At 40.7% G+C, this 20,797-nt stretch overlaps 3 protein-coding genes across 3 annotated transcripts; 1 reads left to right on the forward strand and 2 right to left on the reverse strand.

The window, feature by feature from the left end:
• Positions 1-729: 729 nt before the first annotated feature.
• Positions 730-16,210, reverse strand: selp (selectin P). Its single transcript, XM_070832187.1, has 25 exons — positions 16,186-16,210; positions 15,673-16,077; positions 15,375-15,479; positions 15,091-15,282; positions 14,773-14,964; positions 14,463-14,651; positions 14,167-14,373; positions 13,810-13,989; positions 13,567-13,696; positions 13,407-13,456; positions 6,600-6,682; positions 6,408-6,486; positions 5,919-6,305; positions 5,726-5,833; positions 5,443-5,628; positions 5,162-5,353; positions 4,170-4,355; positions 3,791-3,976; positions 3,484-3,669; positions 3,177-3,362; positions 2,870-3,055; positions 2,563-2,748; positions 1,936-2,301; positions 1,223-1,345; positions 730-1,096 (listed from the first exon to the last, which is right to left on the reverse strand). Coding segments are annotated over exons 1-25 (4,356 nt in total). The 5' UTR covers positions 16,187-16,210; the 3' UTR covers positions 730-1,031.
• On the reverse strand, positions 9,052-11,714 carry LOC139202782 (L-selectin-like). The gene is made up of 7 exons (XM_070832357.1): positions 11,687-11,714; positions 11,176-11,571; positions 10,992-11,096; positions 9,797-9,976; positions 9,476-9,565; positions 9,365-9,386; positions 9,052-9,223 (listed from the first exon to the last, which is right to left on the reverse strand). Exons 1-7 carry the CDS (start codon positions 11,712-11,714, stop codon positions 9,178-9,180), a joined length of 867 nt encoding a protein of 288 aa, XP_070688458.1. The 3' UTR covers positions 9,052-9,177.
• A 2,030-nt stretch (positions 16,211-18,240) lies between the features above and the next one.
• LOC139202842 (14 kDa phosphohistidine phosphatase) lies at positions 18,241-19,975 on the forward strand. The gene is made up of 3 exons (XM_070832430.1): positions 18,241-18,465; positions 18,835-18,959; positions 19,045-19,975. The coding sequence occupies exons 1-3, from the start codon at positions 18,252-18,254 to the stop codon at positions 19,135-19,137; spliced, it is 432 nt and encodes a 143-aa protein (XP_070688531.1). The 5' UTR covers positions 18,241-18,251; the 3' UTR covers positions 19,138-19,975.
• The last annotated feature ends 822 nt before the right edge of the window (positions 19,976-20,797 follow it).

The following is a 20,797-nucleotide window of genomic DNA, read 5'->3' on the forward strand; positions in this document are numbered from 1 at the left end:
AACAGTTTCCTGTCAACAGTTCGGTTATTTATTGCACCCTTCATGCCAACCACAGGCCACAAACCCTCTGTCTTTTAACCGCTATAATTGGCTTCATGCTGTTGCAGCGCCAAGACAGATGCACACGCTTTGCTGAAGATACTCCATTGGCGATTTGCAGCACATATTTAAAGTCAGGGGGTACTTTGTTGGCACCGATGCATAGATACAGCCATACAATAGAAATTTCACAGTTAATTCAGACAATGGATTTACACCTAAATTGTTAAGTGTGCATCATTCCTAATGAGGAATATATTTTCAACACCATGTGAGCATTAGTTCAGGTCTTTAAATTCAATATACTTCAGTCACTGTGGGGTTGGTGAATTGCCCCTGAATGTGGGATCAGTGCCCAATGTGACACATTGAGCTAAGCCTAATAATATATCACCGCACAGTGGCTGGAGCTTTCAGGCCACCAAATGTATTAAACTCACACTTTGTGGCAGTTTGGCAAACTCTGAGTTTTGCTGCAACCTCCCCAACTGACTCCACAGTATTGGGCCCAATGGGGGAGGTCAAATGCGGATAAACCAAGCTGCTAGGGATGGCATCAGCAAGACTGGGTCACCCCACACTGGACCGAACCACACTGGACATTGGTGAAAGAATGCCAACACTGATCACATGCTTAATGTGTAATATTGGGGGAGTCAGCAAAAGATAAAATAAAACAGGACGATTCAAGAATTGCTGATTGTTTATTGTCAACTAAGAAATACACAATCAGGCCAAAAAGCAAAACATAAACTTCACTTTAACTGTGTAGCATGATTTGGGTTCTTCAATAACAAAAGGTTTTCATTCAAAATGTGCACAAATATCAACATTTTAAGGAAGAAATGACAGTTAATGTGAAGCTCTGCTCTTTTTTCAATTTATTGTTATCAGTATCACACAATCACCACCAAGCTTCATATGATAATAACAAGCATTAGGTTGCAGTTTTTGAAATGATTTGCTTCAAAAAAGGTCAAAAAACAAAAACATCAGAATTCAAATGCTGGATTTTCTTGTTCTTCCCACGTTGCTGAATCAGACATGATTGGAGTTTCTGCAAAGATCAGAAATAAGGAACAGTGAAACACTGTGAGTACTATAACATGTTGTGTGTGTGTGTGTGTGTGTGTGTGTGTGTGTGTGTGTGTATGTGAAACAGCATCAGTACAGTAGGTCTCACCTCTTTTCTTAAATCGCATTATAATCAACAAACCCAGTCCTATCAGGACAAGTGGTACGACAACAGAAACTGCTCCTACACCCGTATACATCAGCATGGCAGCCCCCGTTGGCATACCTTCCACTGGAACACAAAAAAAATCACAATAAATGCAACTTTTTGAACTAGCTGGTGGCCCGAGACTGCAGTATTTCAACAACAACTTCATAGTTCCCAGAGGATGAATCTTAATGACTTTGATGATCCTCTGACTTCTTCTTTAGCACCACCAGCAAGTCAAAGTATTATTTACTTATTCTGTTAAATGTTTCATCATTTACTGGACGAATTGGTATAAAAATTTAGTAGAGACTTTCATGGTTCCCACACTGGAGATTTTTTCCTCTAGTGCCACCATTAGGTTAACATTTCTGGTTTTTAGTGAGAAGTCTATACAGCTACTGGATGGATGGTCATGAAATTTGCTGCACATATTCATGTCTCCCTAAGGAAGAATTCTGATCTCTTTGGTGGTCAGTTAACTTTCTTTCTACTGCCATCACCAGGTCAAATACTTTGATTCATGACCAAATACCTGCTAAACTAATGAAATTCCCATTTGCCTCAGCTGTTTCTTTAGAGCTCATCAGGAAATGTCAGCATGCTAACAGGCTAAATTAAGGTGGTGACAATGGTAAACATCACACCTACCTATTACCAAAAAATCTATTTACCTGTGCATTCAGGTAGGCTGGCATTCCAAAACCCAGTGGAAGAGCAAAACAGCGCCCCTGTGCCATTCAGGGAGAATCCCTCTCTACAGGTGAAAAGACACTGGGAGCCAAAGCTGAAATTCCCCAGGGGATGGGAACAGTTCATAGTCAGGCGTGAAGACAAGGCATGAATGGCCTTACACTGTACAGCTGAGATATGGAAAAGACAGAAGTTGTATGAAGTTACATTGGATGGGCTGTTCTGATACCAGAAACCCTCATTGCATTCAAAGTGACAGCGGGAGCCATAGCTGAGAGGAGAGTGTGGATGACTACAGTTCATCCGCCCATGTTGTGGAGCCTTAACCAGTAGGGGGCATTGGTGTGCTGCACATTAAACAAACAGTATCACCATCAGCTTCAAACTAAACCATGTTCTGAAGTAAAGTCACAAAAAGGGATATTTCCTTCAAGACCTAACTATTGATATAAGGCATGGCTAGTTAATTACATACCTGGTGTGTTGGTAAAAATATAAATTGATGTATGGAGACATACCCACAGTCTAAATCACAAGTGTACAATAATGTGCACTCAGCAGAAAGGAATATATGCCTAGTGCAGCAGATTTATATAACAAATTATTACCATGACAGCCTGGTAATTCTCTACTCCACGTGCCCAGAGAGGTGCACTCTGTATCAGCCGTCTCATTCAGGACAAAGCCCTCCTCACAGGATGATGTGCACTGAGAACCAAAACTGAACTTTCCATGAGGATCAGAGCAGACTAAGGAGCCATGAGAGGGAGAGTTCAGAGTGGGACATCTCTGAGCTGGAGGGGAAACACAGACCGAGATATTTTAGAACTTTAGGTGGTAAAGTGATACCAGCATACCATACAACAACAACAGATTATTATATAGGCATTTTATTATATTATAATTATTTTTTACCCAAGCAATGTGGTATGTCTGCACTCCACATGCCCAGGGAGTTGCATTCAGCGTTGGCTGTTCCGTTTAGTAGAAAGCCCTCGTCACAGGATGTTGTGCACTGAGAACCAAAACTGAACTTTCCATGAGGATCAGAGCAGACTAAGGAGCCATGAGAGGGAGAATTCAGAGTGGGACATCTCTGAGCTGGAGGGGAAACACAGACCGAGATATTTTAGAACTTTAGGTGGTAAAGTGATACCAGCATACCATACAACAACAACAGATTATTATATAGGCATTTTATTATATTATAATTATTTTTTACCCAAGCAATGTGGTATGTCTGCACTCCACATGCCCAGGGAGTTGCATTCAGCGTTGGCTGTTCCGTTTAGTAGAAAGCCCTCGTCACAGGATGTTGTGCACTGAGAACCAAAACTGAACTTTCCATGAGGATCAGAGCAGACTAAGGAGCCATGAGAGGGAGAATTCAGAGTGGGACATCTCTGAGCTGGAGGGGAAACACAGACCGAGATATTTTAGAACTTTAGGTGGTAAAGTGATACCAGCATACCATACAACAACAACAGATTATTATATAGGCATTTTATTATATTATAATTATTTTTTACCCAAGCAATGTGGTATGTCTGCACTCCACATGCCCAGGGAGTTGCATTCAGCGTTGGCTGTTCCGTTTAGTAGAAAGCCCTCGTCACAGGATGATGTGCACTGAGAACCAAAACTGAACTTTCCATGAGGATCAGAGCAGACTAAGGAGCCATGAGAGGGAGAGTTCAGAATGGGACATCTCTGAGCTGGAGGGGAAACACAGACCGAGATATTTTAGAACTTTAGGTGGTAAAGTGATACCAGCATACCATACAACAACAACAGATTATTATATAGGCATTTTATTATATTATAATTATTTTTTACCCAAGCAATGTGGTATGTCTGCACTCCACATGCCCAGGGAGTTGCATTCAGCGTTGGCTGTTCCGTTTAGTAGAAAGCCCTTGTCACAGGATGATGTGCACCGAGAACCAAAACTGAAGTGGCCATTTGGGTCAGAGCAGACTAAGGAGCCATGAGGAAGGTGCCTTATTGGATTACACCTCTTCACTTGAAGACATACAGATACCCGGGGGAGAGGGAAGCATTACACAAGCATGACAAATACAAAAAAGTTAAAAAAACAACAAAAAATAAATAAACTGCTTAATAAACTGCTGTTTTAAGCTGAAGGAGTAATGAGAACAGACTGTGGTTTCATTTTGATCATGATCATTTCTCCGTCAGTCCTCTAAGGTCATACCTTGGCAAACAGGAAGTGGATGACTCCAGTTGCCCTCTGAAGAGCATTTTGTCATGTTTGTGCCAATCAAATCAAATCCTTCTTGGCATATCACGGTGCATATTGAGCTGAAGCTGTGCTCTCCTATAGGGTCCTGGCATTGCATGGAGGCATTGGGTGGAGTTTTTAGACTACTGCACTGTACCACTGGGGAGGAAGACACACTTTTACTCATCACAGCCGTGTACACATTTTTGTATTTTCAGATAGCTTGTGTTGCTTTCAGGGAGCCCTGACTATAAATGTAGGCGAATGTTTGCTCCATTGTCCAGATGCCAGACAGGTGAGTGTGTTGTCTCCAGTTATGTAGTAGCCTTCCTGGCATGTGAGTTCACACTGTGAGCCAAAGGAGAAAGGCTCCAGAGTGTCCACACATGTCATGTTACCAGAAACAGGAAACAAAAAAAGGGGGAACACTTTTACTGTTTACTGTGGTGGGATAAAGATCAATCACAAATAATCCACTCAGTGGAAATCAATGAAATACGTAAGTGCATTGCGTCTATGACCTCACTTTAATAACATGACATGAGCGTGAGGTGGGGGTATGAATAACCACGCTGACGTGATTTATGGCAACTGCCTTCCCACATTAAATTACATTGTTGTTTTCCAAATGAAAGCGTAAATGAGTGTGAAATAAAGTGATAACAGGTGTGACCTGATTGTGATCTGCTGTGCTGTCTGGACAGGATGTGACTACACACTGAGGCCAGCTAAGTATTTGTAAAAGTTGGCTGTCAATCTATCAGCAGGAGTCGTGTATTACAAAGAGGGAAGTAAATGAAAAATGGTATCTCACAAAAGGTATTTGGAAAGTGCTTCACAGAAAATAGCCATTACTAACATTAAATGATTACATGTTTAATTAGATCTAATGATTAGTCTAATGATATAATTCAAAATAGAATTATGTCTAATTTTACTTTGAAAGGTAATGACACTCACTCTACCTGTGCATGTTGGTATACTGGCTGTCCACTGGCCGGTGTGGTCACAACATATCTGGTCTGCTCCACTACTCTCATAGCCTTCATCACACCTGACCTTACAGGTTGAGTTGTAGCTGTAGGGAGCAATGGGGTGGCTGCAGTTCATGCTACCTGCACTGATGTTGGTGTCGTTCAGAACTGGACACTGTTCAGCTGAGATAGACAGTGAGAAATATTTTCTTTGCAACTTTGAGATCTGAAATAACAGTTCTTGTGGCATTGTTGATATCCAGTTGACATACCTTGACAGAGAGGAACAGGGTGGTTCCATTGTCCACTGGCTTGGCAAAACAGCTGGGGTACGCCTACCAACTGAAAGCCAAGTTCACAGTGGAAACGGCAGGAAGAGTTGAATCGATTGGACCCAAAGGGATGGAAACAGTTGCTAAACCCCTGTTCTGGATCCAGCAAGGGTTTGCATGCAATTGCTGAAGAAAAAACAAGCAATAAGATATTATTAACTCCTCACAAAGAGAGCTCATAGATTGATTTAACTCTAATTATATAATGACAACGTTTGCTCACCCTCTTCACAGCGAGATCCCATGAAGCCCGGGTGGCACTGGCAGGTATAATTCCCTATGGTCTCCACACAGTCTGCATTTGCACTGCAGGAATCCTGTGTACAAGACTCTATATGCAAACAGACAGAGATCTCATGTTCTGTCATGCGTCCATCAGTAAATACATCCATCAAGCAAAATAAACAATGTTTTACCAGTGTAGCAGACGGTTCCCTTCTTCTTGCGACAGTTCTCATTGTTCCACTTGGCTGTGTCGGATTTCCTTTTAATGTATATCTCCACACAGTCCTGACCTGGTATATCATCCGGCTCCTTTGGCGCCCAGTTCTGAGCCTCCTCGGGAACCTCCTCATTGGTTCGTACCCTGATCCACCTTCCATTTGATTTGTTAAGGCCTATCCAGTAATAATTTTGGTGCAATGGCAGCAGTTTGTTGAGGAAGTCACTCTCCTCCTGGTTCTGGATGGCCACCATGTCTGTGAAGTGCTGCTGGCACCACTGGCGGGCCTCAAGCCATCTACGGTTTGGACTGGTGCTGGTGCTGTAGGTCCACGCCTGTGCTCCTCCTCCACTGCTGAGGTCTAAGATTAGGTATGTGGATGATGAGACAAAATTAAATGGATAAAACAAGACAAGAATGGAGTTTGAAAGAGTTTGGTGCCTGTGAGATTATGAAGACTCACCTTGACCAAATACAATGAATATAGCTATCAGCACCCTGCGAAGCAGGCGTCGTTTTGTATCAACTGATTCTTGCAACATCTGCAATAGAAGAAGAATTAGATTTGTCATAATTGCATATGTGTGAATGTATAGTATGTATTCATGCATGTATGAATGTACAACACTTGCACTGATATTTTTACAGGTCTTACCATTTGATCTGACTTCAGTCGCTCATTCTTGTTGCATTTATTCCGCTTAGCAGATGACAAGTGGCAAAATGGTATTAGTTGCCCTTCAGAGAATGAGTCAATTTTGCAATATCACTTTTGCCGTAACTTCCCTTCAGGAAGGGCACTGCTCCACCACCCAAACTAATATGGGAACACACACACACACACACACAAATACACACATGCACAATTGTGTTTCCACGTCGCTTCAGAGTTCATTACATTGACTTACATTAATTTTCCGGAGAATCCTGACCATAACCACTACTTGGCTAACTCTAACACTAACCTTGACTTAAACCTAACAGTACCCTACCCTTCAACCAAGTCTTCACCCTAAAACTGAATGATGTCGTACATAATGGGGGCTACTGTTCTGTCCCCAATAGGGCGGTGAGTCCTCACTCACACACACACACACACACACACACACACACAGACTACTCACAGATATGTTTTATTCAATTAAATTTATTCTTAACAAAGATGCCACAGAAATGCAAGTGTAATGTTGTAAATGAATGTTTTCAGTATACATAAGCATGACCTAATAATGAAGTATCACATACAGTGGGGCAAAAAAGTATTTAGTCAGCCACCAATTGTGCAAGTTCTCCCACTTAAAAAGATGAGAGAGGCCTGTAATTTTCATCATAGGTACACTTCAACTATGAGAGACAGAATGAGAAAAAAAAATCCAGAAAATCACATTGTCTGATTTTTAAAGAATTTATTTGCAAATTATGGTGGAAAATAAGTATTTGGTCAATAACAAAAGTTAATCTCAATACTTTGTTATATACCCTTTGTTGGCAATGACAGAGGTCAAACGTTTTCTGTAAGTCTTCACAAGGTTTTCACACACTGTTGCTGGTATTTTGGCCCATTCCTCCATGCAGATCTCCTCTAGAGCAGTGATGTTTTGGGGCTGTCGCTGGGCAACACGGACTTTCAACTCCCTTCAAAGATTTTCTATGGGGTTGAGATCTGGAGACTGGCTAGGCCACTCCAGGACCTTGAAACGCTTCTTACGAAGCCACTCCTTCGTTGCCCGGGCGGTGTGTTTGGGATCATTGTCATGCTGAAAGACCCAGCCAAGTTTCATCTTCAATGCCCTTGCTGATGGAAGGAGGTTTTCACTCAAAATCTCACGATACATGGCCCCATTCATTCTTTCTTTTACACGGATCAGTCGTCCTGGTCCCTTTGCAGAAAAACAGCCCCAAAGCATGATGTTTCCACCCCCATGCTTCACAGTAGGTATGGTGTTCTTTGGATGCAACTCAGCATTCTTTCTCCTCCAAACACGTTGAGTTTTTACCAAAAAGTTCTATTTTGGTTTCATCTGACCATATGACATTCTCCCAATCCTCTTCTGGATCATCCAAATGCTCTCTAGCAAACTTCAGACGGGCCTGGACATGTACTGGTTTAAGCAGGGGGACACGTCTGGCACTGCAGGATTTGAGTCCCTGGCGGCGTAGTGTGTTACTGATGGTAGCCTTTGTTACTTTGGTCCCAGCTCTCTGCAGGTCATTCACTAGGTCCCCCCGTGTGGTTCTGGGATTTTTGCTCACCGTTCTTGTGATCATTTTGACCCCACCGGGTGAGATCTTGCGTGGAGCCCCAGATCGAGGGAGATTATCAGTGGTCTTGTATGTCTTCCATTTTCTAATAATTGCTCCCACAGTTGATTTCTTCACACCAAGCTGCTTACCTATTGCAGATTCAGTCTTCCCAGCCTGGTTCAGGTCTACAATTTTGTTTCTGGTGTCCTTTGACAGCTCTTTGGTCTTGGCCATAGTGGAGTTTGGAGTGTGACTGTTTGAGTTTGTGGACAGGTGTCTTTTATACAGATAACGAGTTCAAACAGGTGCCATTAATACAGGTAACGAGTGGAGGACAAAGGAGCCTCTTAAAGAAGAAGTTACAGATCTGTGAGAGCCAGAAATCTTGCTTGTTTGTAGGTGACCAAATACTTATTTTACCGAGGAATTTACCAATTAATTCATTAAAAATCCTACAATGTGATTTCCTGGATTCTTTCCCCCCATTCTGTCTCTCATAGTTGAAGTGTACCTATGATGAAAATCACACACACACTCCCGCCTGAGAATGCGAGGTTGCAGAATTGGTGACATTTTCCAGATCACTTCTTAAAACTCATGTTTTTGAAAAAAGCCTTTTATTAATGCTGCACTCTTGCACTCTAGTTCCAACATATCTTATTGGTCTGTCATGTCGTTTTTATCTTAAGGGTCTGATTTGATTCACCTCATGTCCTGAATTGTTTCAATCATCGAGCATTTTGTGATTTTGCTTTCAAAAAGTGCTGTATAAAGTATCATCATTATTACTATTATGCACATATTATATTTGTGCAGTATGTCCAAATTAAGCATTAACATACTGTAGAGTAGACAAAGCGCTTAGCTAAATTATTATCCTTGCAGACAGCCTGTGCACACAGTGACTGTTAAATGTACTAAATTGATGCAAATATTTAAAATTTGGATCATATAGATCTTGAAGACATAAATGAAATTCCAGTTGTCCTTCATCCCTTGGCCTCCCTGGATGGACTTGTCACTTCTTCAGGCTGCCTATGAAGGAATAGCCACATTACAGTCATTCTTTATAGTATTTTAAGTAACAGATGCATACTTCTTATGTCGTATTTTAGTAAGTTGGATACATGCATTTATGGGTGGAGCTGTTTTGGACAAGTACATTTCAACACTGACCTTACTTGTGCAAGTTTCTTTCCTGTGAGAAATTAACAAATATACAGATCACTACAAATGTCTGTTGCAACAACAATGAATTGCATCACAGTGTAATTGAGAAATACTGACTTTTTCTGCGTTTCATCCAGCAAAAACAGACACAGCCGAGGGCTGAGATGGCTCCACACCCAGCTACAGCCAGCAGAGCCTGTTTATAGCCTGAGAAAATGAATTACATTTTTGTCAGGGTGATACTTCTTTTGTAAATGAGTTATTATTACTACAACTACTCTTGATGTTGCCCATTACAATAGTTACTCATACTGATTCATCAGCAGCAGAATCACTGTTGCAGAGAAACAGCGCAGCCAGAATGCTCAGCCTCGGTTTTGGTGCATTTACTCTTTTTTGAAATATGTTTTAAACTTTTACATAACTTCAAACAATTACTTGTGCAAACAGGTCTCGGGCCGCTCCAAACCCCTGTGACCGCACAGGCAACAACTGGTGAGCCTCGTACGAGGAAGCCATTGAAGCACTTAAATTGACAGGTTGAGTTGAAGGTCTGGTTTCCTCCCGTGCAGCTAAGGTATCCGTTTTCAGGCTCAGACAGAGGGGGGCATTCCACAGCTAGGTGCACAAACATATCAAATTTTAACATGGATACAATTATATAACATCTTGTGCTAGTTTTCTACAGTGAAAATAGTGCGCTTTGTAGAGGATATACATGCTGATGCCAGTATTTGTTTTAATGCAAGCCTCAGCTTGGCCTCAGGAAACAGAGGAAACAGATGCAGGGCTTCTGATGACCATGTTAAAACTCCGTCAAAAAATAAATGTAATATTCCGACGAAGAGCAGAATGAGTCTAGAGTCTGAACTCTATTAAGGATATTCTGTGGAAGAAGATAGGAAAAAGGTCTATGCAACAGAATGTGTGTTTGTATTGAGATAAATATATACTGAAGTTTGGCAGAGTCAACCTGTCACACCAGACCAGTTTGTATGCCCTCACATACAAATGGTCTTGCACAGGAAGAAGAGCACTTTAGACTGACATGCAAAGTTTGCACTGGGGCTGTGTGTTTTACAGCAAGAAGCACAAAATTAACCACCTCTTGTCAGCCTGCAATAATTGATTTTTGTCTCAATTAAGGCAGCAGAAACAAACTGTGAACATAACACTGATATCATTATCACCGTCTAAATTCAACTTAACTGTTAGCAAGCTGTCTATCCAGCCTATAAAGAACAATATTTATTGCAATATTTGCATTAGCACAAGAGCATTTGCAACAATGTTTGTGTCCACCTTAATAATATGAGTCCGATATTCACTCACTTTTTGTTCTGCTCTTTCTGTCTGTTTACTATCTAGAGCTGATAATGGTTGAAAACAGCTGCCTACTGTGGCAAAAACAACAACAGAGCAGTGAGAGTGAATGAAAGCAGTAAAGTTGCAGACTTAAAGCCAAAAGACACTGTAAAGCTCTGTAGTGGTGAGGGAGACTGCAAAGTTGGGCAGTAATGGTCAGTTTCCGATGACAAACCCCTGATAGACTTGAAAAGATGAACCTATCCTTTAAATAAGATTTATCTACTGTAATATTTGGTGACTTAATTTCAGAGACCTTTCTCCTCACCTGTTTGGCACCTATCTCCCACAAAACCAGGTTCACAGATGCAGGTTATATTGTCTGTTGTCTCCTGGCATATTCCTCTGCCACATGATGTTGCATTACATTGGGCTGTTAGAAAAAGTAAAACACTAAGTCAACCTCTGCCACTTTTGAAAGTGTTACAAACTTGAAAAACAGCTTCACATACCTTTATAGCAAACAGCGTATTTTTGATTGGCACATTTCTCATCATTCCACTTTCCTCGGTTTACTCCCTTGTTCACGTAGATCTCCACGCAAAACTCTGTGCTGTGGTTGTTGTTGGGCTCATTTGCTGCCCACGAGTGCTCACCAACCCATGTGCTGTTGTTACCAATCCAGGTCCAAGTTTCATTCTTGTGGTTTTTAGTAATTCCAATCCAGTAATATGGACTTTTAGCTCTGTTTGGCAGCTTTGAGACAAGGTAGTCGTTCTCTATCTGGTTTTGGATGACCACCATGTCTGTGTAACTGGCCTGGCACCACTGCCTAGCCTGGATCCAGTTCATCGTTTTGGTTGAGTGATGATATGTCCAGCCCAAGGTAATCTCAGCCAAGGAGCTACCTAATATATTTTGAAAGAAAAAAAGCAGAGGACAGCTCTACTGTTATAATTCACCATCAGATGTTGAGACATGAAGAGATCATTAACTATACATTAGTGTTAAACTCATACTCACCAAGGAGGAGGAATAATGTCCACTTCATTTTCAGTGAGTCTGTTGTCTATCCAAAGAATTAAAGACAAAAAATCCTAATAAAAAATAACTGAATAAGAGCTTGTTTACTTACCTACAATTGGTATTTTGATATATAAACTATTTACTTTCTAAATTGTTTGAAATAAGTAAGTAAAATCCTCTTTTTTCTAATCATATCAAACTCAAAACATTATCCCATAGCAGTATAGTGAGTGAATGTTAGTTTGTGGCAAGCGGGGCCTGGTGTCGGCTTTTTATATTTCTCATAGGCTATTCAGTCCAACATTATCATAGAATACCTGGATGTTTACTGCACAGAGTGAATGGCTGTGATGAATGATTGATTAAATTACTTGTTATATTACAGACCTTTTGGGAAATACCACCAGTTTCTAGTAACGATGGGGGCGGATTTTTCAGTAATACATGAAAAAAAACACAGTAAGGATTACGTGACATGAGTTCAGCCATGCCTCCTCTGTTTCCTGCAGGTTCCCCGTCCTTGTGTCTCTTGTTGGTCCTCTGTTTGTCTGTAAGTCAAGTCTGTGTATGTGTGTGTGTTCTTTTCTTTACAGTATGTATTCCTTCATGAGTTTTACTTACAGCTCATTTTATAATCTTCTTTGCTTTTGAAATATTGACTTGAAAACTGGTTACTGGGTAGCCTATTGTGTGTAGAACCATTACCTCATTACTAGAATAAATGTCTTTCAGTTTGTTAGTTGACAGTTTTTAGTGACCTTGCTTCATCCTGATATGTTGTGAATTTAAGTTTCCCATGATGTTGCCTTTGGTCTGATATAAGATATCCAGTCTATTTCTAATTTTGCTGAAATACTGACATTAGAAGACCTTGGTGTAACAAACAATGGTGATGATCTGTAAAACAGACTCCCACAGCAGCAGAGGTCTTCCTCCTCTGCATACCTCTCACTGTTATTCAGCTGCTGTTTCTGTCCTGACCTTTGTAATGGAGGTCACAGAAACAGACAAGAGGTTTGTATTATATTTGGAAAAAGGTTCTTGGACCCCTGAAAAAATATGTGATGTCCTGCACTGCCAGCAAAAAATGTCCCTGTTCTGGGAATAGGCTGTTGTTGTGTGTGTGGTACCTGAATCTTTGTACCGCTGTATCTGTGTAGAGACAATACTCACAATACATGTTTGTTTTTTTTAACTGACAGTAAATCATGATACTAGAAGATGCATAAAAAGGACCAAAAGGAAATGGTGGTTTGAAGTTGTATTATGAATAATAAAAATCAGCACTGCTATAAAAATACAGAAATATGAAACATTCAAAATTCAATTAAAATGAAATTACTATCTGTTAAATAAATAAAACATAAATACTGAAATCAATATGTGAAATCATTCACAGTTTGACAATGACATGGCAATCCACCCACAACGTTATGTTAAATTTACAATGATAAGAACAGAGTCATCTTTCCAGCATGTCCATAAAGCTGTAGAACAATGTGTTCAATATATAACTCCCTTTGGGAGGAAATAAATGCTACATTACAAAGCAAATTATGAAATTCAAATGCTCTGACATATTGGGGTTTCCTGTTAACAAATTTTATACTAATGTTGTACACATTACTATGACTGGCATACAGTTTTGTTGAAGATATATATATATACAGTTGTCCCCTGTTATCTTTGAAGAACATGACTGTGATTTATATGAGGCTGTCAATGCTGTTTTTGTACACCTGTGGAGGAGCCTCTATTTCAGAGTTGCTGTGAGAAAAGACAAAAGCAGTAGATTAGAACTGCAATTCAACAAACGTATTTTTATACACATATAAAAGAAGAATGTATGATTTAAGAGTGATGAATGCACATCTAACCTGTTCAGCTCAAACTTGGTGGCCTTCTGCCTCATTCGTTTCAAGACCCACATAGCCAGAGAAAGAGCAGATAATAGAGTGCCTCCTGTTGCCACACCAGAAGCAATGGCAGTAACTGGAGATGGGGAAGCTGTGAAAACATTATCAAGTGTGAATTATTTGAACCATAAAACTATAACATGTATTTTAATCTTGTATTGTATCTAAATTTCTCCCAGCATTAGCTCCCTCTCTTTGTTTTACCTTGGCAGGTAGGTTTCTCTCCGGTCCAGTTGCCATGACGATCACAGATCAGCAGCTCATGTTTTTCTAATGAGTAATCTTTATTGCATGTGAAGGAGCACTGTGTGTTGTACACTTGCTCACTGTTGGAGCAGTTGATACGACCATTTTCAGGAGCCTCAAGCAACGGGCATCTCACAGCTGTGGGAAAAGACAGCAAGAATTTAGATAACCATCACATATTAGTTAAAGAGATTTCATTTTAGTCATCTAACACTACCTCAAAGCCTTTGAGCATGCAAAGAAACAAAAAATAAATATGCAATAAATTAACACGCAAAAACAAATAATGCATGTAAAACTGGTACATGTGTATACCTGTGCAGTTTGGTGGTGTGGAGGTCCACTGGCCTGGATGTGCACATTCCATGCTAAGTGCACCTTGCAGCTCATGGCCTTCATCACAGCTAAAAGAGCAGACCATACCAACTGGATGGTGGGTCACAGCAGAAGCAGGTGAGGACAGGGAAGGGCTGCAGCTGATCTGGGCACTTGTTGGAATCTCGGGAGCAGGACATCCTATTGCTAAAAAGAAAATCAAAAAAGATGAATGAGACTTTCATGACATAGCACAAAATCAGAGTACAAATACACAGATTTATGTGCGCCCTCACCTTCACAGCGCGGCATCTTTTCACTCCATTCAGCTGCTGACATGCATGTCACTGAGCTCGGCCCCACCAGGTGGTAGCCAGGGGCACAGCTGAAGCTGCAGGTGTTTCCGTAAGTGAACCTCATGTCTGCATCGTCTCCACAGCTGGCAACGCCATTTTCTAGCTCCTGGAGAGCAGGGCACTGGACCGCTGAAAGATAGAGGGAGGAAAAGAAGAGGTCAGTAGGAGTATTTTCAAAAGACTTCAATACAAAATTCAATTGATATAGTGGATACGATAAAATCCTTTGAACATAAAAATGTGGGCGTACCAACACAAAATGGCTGTGAGGCATTCCACTTTCCTGATGCCTCACATTGCAGAGTGTTAGATAGGGACCCGACAAGAACATAACCTTCATCACAGGTGAAAACACAGGTAGACTGATAGCTGGAGGGGCCCAGAGGATGGGAGCACGTCATGGATCCTCTGTCTGGATAAGACAGCTCCTGACACTGAACCACTGTGGATGGCAAAATCACCAAAAACACATTACAGCAGGCTCTAATATTTACTTGCTCTGAATGTGATTATCGGTCACTATCACATCACTTCACTTATTTATTTTTTGCTGCTTTGCAAAACTCACGTTCACACGTAGGAGGCTGCTCTGACCACTCTTCTGAGGCTGTGCATTTCAGGGGTCTTGACACACTCAGCTGGTATCCTTCCTCACAGGAATACTCACACAGGGAGTCATAGGAGAAGTCCCCATACTTATGAGAGCAATTAACTCTTCCTTTATATGGGACAGTCACTTCCTCTTTTTTACACTTAACAACTGCCAACAAAGAAAAAAGACAATTAGATATTAAGTCCTGGCTGTAAGTGAATTGAAGTAATGCAAACTTAAAAGAATTAGCATTTTCTTACCTTGCTCACACTTCTCCCCGTAAAACCCTTCAAAGCAAGCACACTCATGGCTGTTGATGGTTTCTACACAGTCTCCATAGGCGCAGGAGTCATTTTTGCAGGCAGCTAAGAAAAGAGAAAGTACTTTCATATAGTTTGCATGATATTACAATTCTCCATGCTTTTATTATCAAAAACACCATCAATAGATCATTCACAACAGTTAAATCAATAGAATCCCTAAAGATGAACATGAATACCAAAACTAAGATGGTGAAAAAGAGCAGCTCTAATATCTTAATCCCTAACTTTTGCTCACCTGTGTAGCAAAGAGCAGTCTTCATCTTCGTGCACCTCTCATCGTTCCACTTGCCTGACTGCAAGTTCCTCTTAACATACATCTCCACACAATCCTCATTCACCCCCATACTCTGTCCATTCTTGCCATTGTTTGGTTCGCCCTTTGCCCAGTTGGTTGCTTCTGCTGTCAGAGCCTTGTTGGTCCCTACCCAGGTCCAGACGTCATTGACCTTGCGGATTCCAATCCAGTAGTAAGTGGGTTTCTTGGGCAGCCAGCTGTTAAGATGCTCAATCTCATCCTGGTTCTGGATGGCCACCATGTCTGTGTAGTGCACCTTGCACCAGGCTCTAGCTTGCTCCCAATTCATGGTGGTATTAGAATAGTAGTAGGACCAGCACTCTACACTAGTCCACATGCACAGCACTGAGGATGGAGAATAGAGACACATATTAGATGGCAGGGTATTATGGATGGATTTTTAAAAAATCATATCTATAAAAAAAAGGTTGTGATTGCATTAGATTTACACACTTGAGCATAGAAACTTCAAGCTGATCCATGATCCAAAGTAGAACTCCTGTAAAAAGTAAGTAAAAAAGAAAAATTAAGATAAACTGATACCAGAGATGAATTACTGACCACAAGCAAACACTGTAGAAATTTGCTTTAAAGATTTAAATGAATACCTCTACACTCACCATTTGAAGTGGTATGTGTGAGAACTTAAAGAAGAGTCTTTGTGTTTCTTATGTCGCAGCACATCCACTGATGAGATGATTGTGAATTTCATGTGCAGAGGTGCCTGCTTTTATACGCTTCATTGGCCCGGTCCAGTTTCCTGGAAGCTGTCATCACCGTCGGACTTTTCACTGGAAATCCCCACACCCCCGCCACTACTGCTCCATCCCTCTAGGGTCCTTGGAAACTTTATCTCCCTCTTTCTTCTTAGGGAGCCCAAAAAATCCTTTGTTTTAGAAAGACCTGTTTGTTGATTCTTCTCATCAGTATAAATATTGTTTATACTGGAGAGGAAGTAGGAACTCTCTGCCTGAGGATATCAGGCAGGCAAATTTAAATCTCTTTTAAATCACTTTTACCTATTGGCTTCTTTTTTTCCCCCTTTTTTCTAAATGTATGCATATATATGCATATGTATGAAGTGAAAGCCGACTGAGAAGGAAATTCCCCATTTGAAAGCTGTGAAATCCTGTGAGGTGAAGAGACAGATCGTCTGAGAGAGATTAGAGTGTCAAAGACATTCCTACTGTTTCTTCATTTGGATTTGAACATGTAGTTATTTTTCATCAAATGAAAGCAAATAGCGTTATCTTTGGCAGCACTAATGGGACCATCTTTGGTCTGTAAAGCCATTTGGACCAGTCTTAGTATAAGCGTCATGATCCATAGACTGAAACATGCATTTCACAGTTAAAAACACAACAAGTGACATGTCCTGTCAAAGGATGCGCTCAGCAAAAGAAGAAAGAGGGAGAAAAAACAATGCTACTCCAACTAACCAACAGTTTACTGGCATGTTTTATGAGTGTCCAGGGATGGGAAATGTGTAGTGCAGGAGGAGAGGCGCCTGCTGGCTGCCTTTGTTTCTGGAAGTGACAGTTATTTCCTTCCTCTCTGACCCGTGGCGCTGCATAGTAGCCTCTGTTGCTTGACACCTCTTAACCTCCACCCTTTCCCCTAAAGATTCATATAAACTTCATGATTAACTCATACAGAACAATGAAACTCAGTTTCAGCTTTAATAAGAACACCCTAAACAGATGCTTAGGTTTATGCTTTTGTCACTGTGAGCTGGTTAGGAGTCTCCATTAAGGCCACCTCACAGATCTATTCTTGCAATTCATTGTGCATTAAGGTGGGCTAGTGCAACTATACCTACTATACATGAATAGAATAGTAAAACACCTACTACTGCATTTTGACACTATTTCATTGTTCGGTTAATAGAGAATATTACAGGGCACAAAGTGACACATTAAGTCACCATAAATCACAGAAACTCATTGTCTTATCCCTGTCTTTGGAGTGAAAAAGCAGGAAACTCCCTCCTGATGAACGTCTGAGTTCTTTTGGCTCCAAATTAAAGGCTGCAGGTCTGATTACTGGTTAAAGGATGAGCCACCAACCACAGGTTCAAGGGCCTATGGCAAAAACATCTATCCCGCTAAAGTGTTCTTGAACACTTCACCCCCACCAGCTTTGTCTCTGTCTCTGTCCTCTGACCTTCCGGATAGACACCAGCGGAAAATCTTCTCTGGCTGCAGGAAAGATAAAAGAAAAAGTCTCCAGGGTGAAAAAATGTTAGTCACATTGTCGACCTCTTCCTTTTGCTAAAAAACCCCAAAAAGAATCAGTAAATGTAAGCTGACGTACATTGACACCAACCAAGTATAATTATTGCTACATGATTTCTGGATTTTGAGGTTAATTTACACAGTTCCCTCTTCCTGCCATATGGGGCCGCCAGCCTGCGAGTGCAGCTTCATCCTGCACAGCAATGGCTGCATATGAAGAGTCTGCCTCTTTAAGACAGGAAATAGACGCGCTGATCTAAATAAAGGCGTTAATGGGAGCGCACCATGTTGTCTGTCGTTGGCAGACCTCTGAACAGTCTGAGAGTCTCCGGTTTCATGAGCAAAGCTACAGTCGCAATGGCAGACGCTCTGACTAAAATCCCCGATGTGGAGATTGATCCAGAGGGAACCTTTAAGTACATTCTGGTCAGAGTGAAAGTGAAAGATGGCGATATGCATAAAGACATTGTCCGAGGCACTAAAAGTGCCGAGTATCACAGTAAGTTGAGCAGTTTTGTGCAGAGGGGCGTTAAGTGCGTCACTTCAGCTCGAGATAACGTGCAAACCTTCAGCCCGACCTGAGCACAACTGCTGCAACAGCATGAGCTGATTTACGTTTACGAGCTCCTTTTGGTGCATCCTGCAAACGTGCTTTAAACACTGTGCGGACAAGGCAGATGTAATGCCAGCATTAATGTGTGTGTGTGTGTGTGTGTGTGTGTGTGTGTTCCAATATTTGTAATAAACACACACATGCATATAAGGCAACAGCTGCACATACTAATGACCGTAACTTGCTTAAAGTGAAGCACTGTTAGTAAACCAGAATGTTTGTTCTGATTAATGGAATGACTATGATTATTTCTAGATCACATATTTGAGAAGGTCAACCCGGCTATGGAGGCCTTGGGGATGGAGTGTAAATGCCTTGGAGGAGGGAAGATGGAGCACAACAGCCAAGAGAAAAAACTGAGGGTGTTTGGAGAATCGACTGTAAGTTCATTTCATCAGAGAGACATTAAAAGTTGAATCTTATATTTTAATGTGATAATGCGAATGTTTTCTTGTCCATTTTCAGGCGTTTGGTAAAGCAGACCATTCTGTGTCTGTGGAGAAGCTGAAGAGTGCTTTCAGCGACTATGAGATCACCTGGTCTGACGACAAAAAATAGTGTAAATCTGCATCTAATTTAAAACGTCTGCCTTTATTTAACAGATCCAATGTGATAACCACACCATAATGCTTTGACCCATCTGTACTACAATCATTTAATTCAAATACACTTTTCTGAATGTAAGTGTTTGCTCTGGTTCTCTGAAAGCAAAAAAAAGAGAATGTGAAAGATGTGGTATGAACTCTGCGAACGTTATTCCCCTTGAAAATAGAATAATTTCTTTAGGCCAGGTGCCAAATGTGTTATCCATACAGGAAGAGGTGAGTCAGTTGGAATCAGAAACATATCCTGTTATTCTGAGGGAAAGTTTCTTGTTTAACAGAAAAGGATAAGAGGGACTTTCACTTTTCGAAATGATTACACACTATCGTTTTTGGGTGATGCCAAGTCATGATAACCTCAAACTAAACTCCACACTGCTGCTTGTCAGACATTAACTCAAGAATAAAAGCTAGGAAGAATTGAATTAAAAAGTAACACACTTTAACAATTACATATTTTAGAAAAGGCCTGATCCTTTTTTTCTCTTTTCTTCTACCTCCACATCCAGTTTGATTTAATAAACTTTTTTTCATCCATTTTTTAATGCTTTATGCTGCTGAAATAGCCATGATAACCTGTTGAAAAGATCTGATGTTTTCCCTCTGGGGTCTGCACTATCTAAGGAAAAAGCACCGTGTCCCAGACCCGCATTTCACACTGTTTCTAAGGAGGTTTTTAGTAGGTTGTGTGTTCTAGAAAAGTGTCAAAATAAAGTCCACAGACAGTGTGCACATTAAATATGGTCTGCAGTCCCAAAGAAGCAAAGAAGAGGTATTAAAGGTCAGGAAAAACATTTTGATGTTTATGTGTGAAGTTGAATTGACAGTGACATCTAAAGAGGCAGTTTGATTGCCAACCAAGGTTTAGCATATTGTAACAGTCATACTAACAGCTCTGTGAGGCTGAACAGAAATGCAGCGCTGATGTCAGACAGCCATAATGCTAACATTTTGATATTTAGCAGGTAGAAAAATTACCACATTCACAATCTTAGTTTATCATGTCAGCATGCTGACGTTCATTCAACACACAGTACAGTTGAGGCTGATGGTAATGTCATCAGTTTTTGCAGGTATGTGGTTATATGTATATATTATAAAGTGAGAGCAAAGTGAAATGTTGATCTGATGATGGGACTAGAGAAAAAGTTAAGGGATTACCACAGTTATTAAAATTCATCCTGAGGAGGACGTTCATGTCTGAACAAAATTTCATGGCAATCCGTCCAACTGTGGTTGAGACTTTTCAGTGAAAACCGCAAACTTGAAACCTGTAGTGATGCTGGAGGACAGTCATGTTTTCAAGTCATTTTTCATGTGGCCTGTGAACCATGAATGTCTGTATAAACATTTTATGCCAGCCCACTGGATAGTTTTTGAGATATTTTGCAGGATAAGTGAAAAGTCAATATGATTCATCCTCGGGGGAATTCAGTCTGGACCAAATTGATGGTTGAGCTTCTGTTTATAAAATGCAAGTTGCACCAAAAACGTTCAACTCTGGGTTTTCCTGTTATGTTGGATACTTTTATCATTATTTGTAGTCAGTACTTAAGCCAAAGTTTTAATCCTATGTTGTCAGCAAGACTGATTTACTGTCTTCATAGTATCTCCGG

The sequence above is a fragment of the Pempheris klunzingeri genome, chromosome 6, assembly GCF_042242105.1.
Source record: "Pempheris klunzingeri isolate RE-2024b chromosome 6, fPemKlu1.hap1, whole genome shotgun sequence".
NCBI lineage: Eukaryota > Metazoa > Chordata > Actinopteri > Acropomatiformes > Pempheridae > Pempheris > Pempheris klunzingeri.

Bases quoted from the DNA above. Each gene is read 5' to 3' on its own strand.
- LOC139202782 (XM_070832357.1), bottom strand. From the start codon at position 11,714: ATGAAGTGGACATTATTCCTCCTCCTTG. The intron at 9,387-9,475 runs GTCAGTATTTCT...AATTTCTCACAG, and splicing joins CTGGATGAAACGCAGAAAAA to GAAAGAAACTTGCACAAGTA. The intron at 9,224-9,364 runs GTCAGTGTTGAA...ATTCCTTCATAG, and splicing joins AAGAAACTTGCACAAGTAAG to GCAGCCTGAAGAAGTGACAA.
- selp (XM_070832187.1), bottom strand. The intron at 14,652-14,772 runs GTACGCCCACAT...TCTATCTTTCAG, and splicing joins CTCACAGCCATTTTGTGTTG to CGGTCCAGTGCCCTGCTCTC. The intron at 3,977-4,169 runs GTATGACCTTAG...TATGTCTTCAAG, and splicing joins TCCACTTCCTGTTTGCCAAG to TGAAGAGGTGTAATCCAATA.
- LOC139202842 (XM_070832430.1), top strand. From the start codon at position 18,252: ATGTTGTCTGTCGTTGGCAGACCTCTGAACAGTCTGAGAGTCTCCGGT. The intron at 18,466-18,834 runs GTAAGTTGAGCA...GATTATTTCTAG, and splicing joins TAAAAGTGCCGAGTATCACA to ATCACATATTTGAGAAGGTC. The intron at 18,960-19,044 runs GTAAGTTCATTT...GTCCATTTTCAG, and splicing joins GGGTGTTTGGAGAATCGACT to GCGTTTGGTAAAGCAGACCA.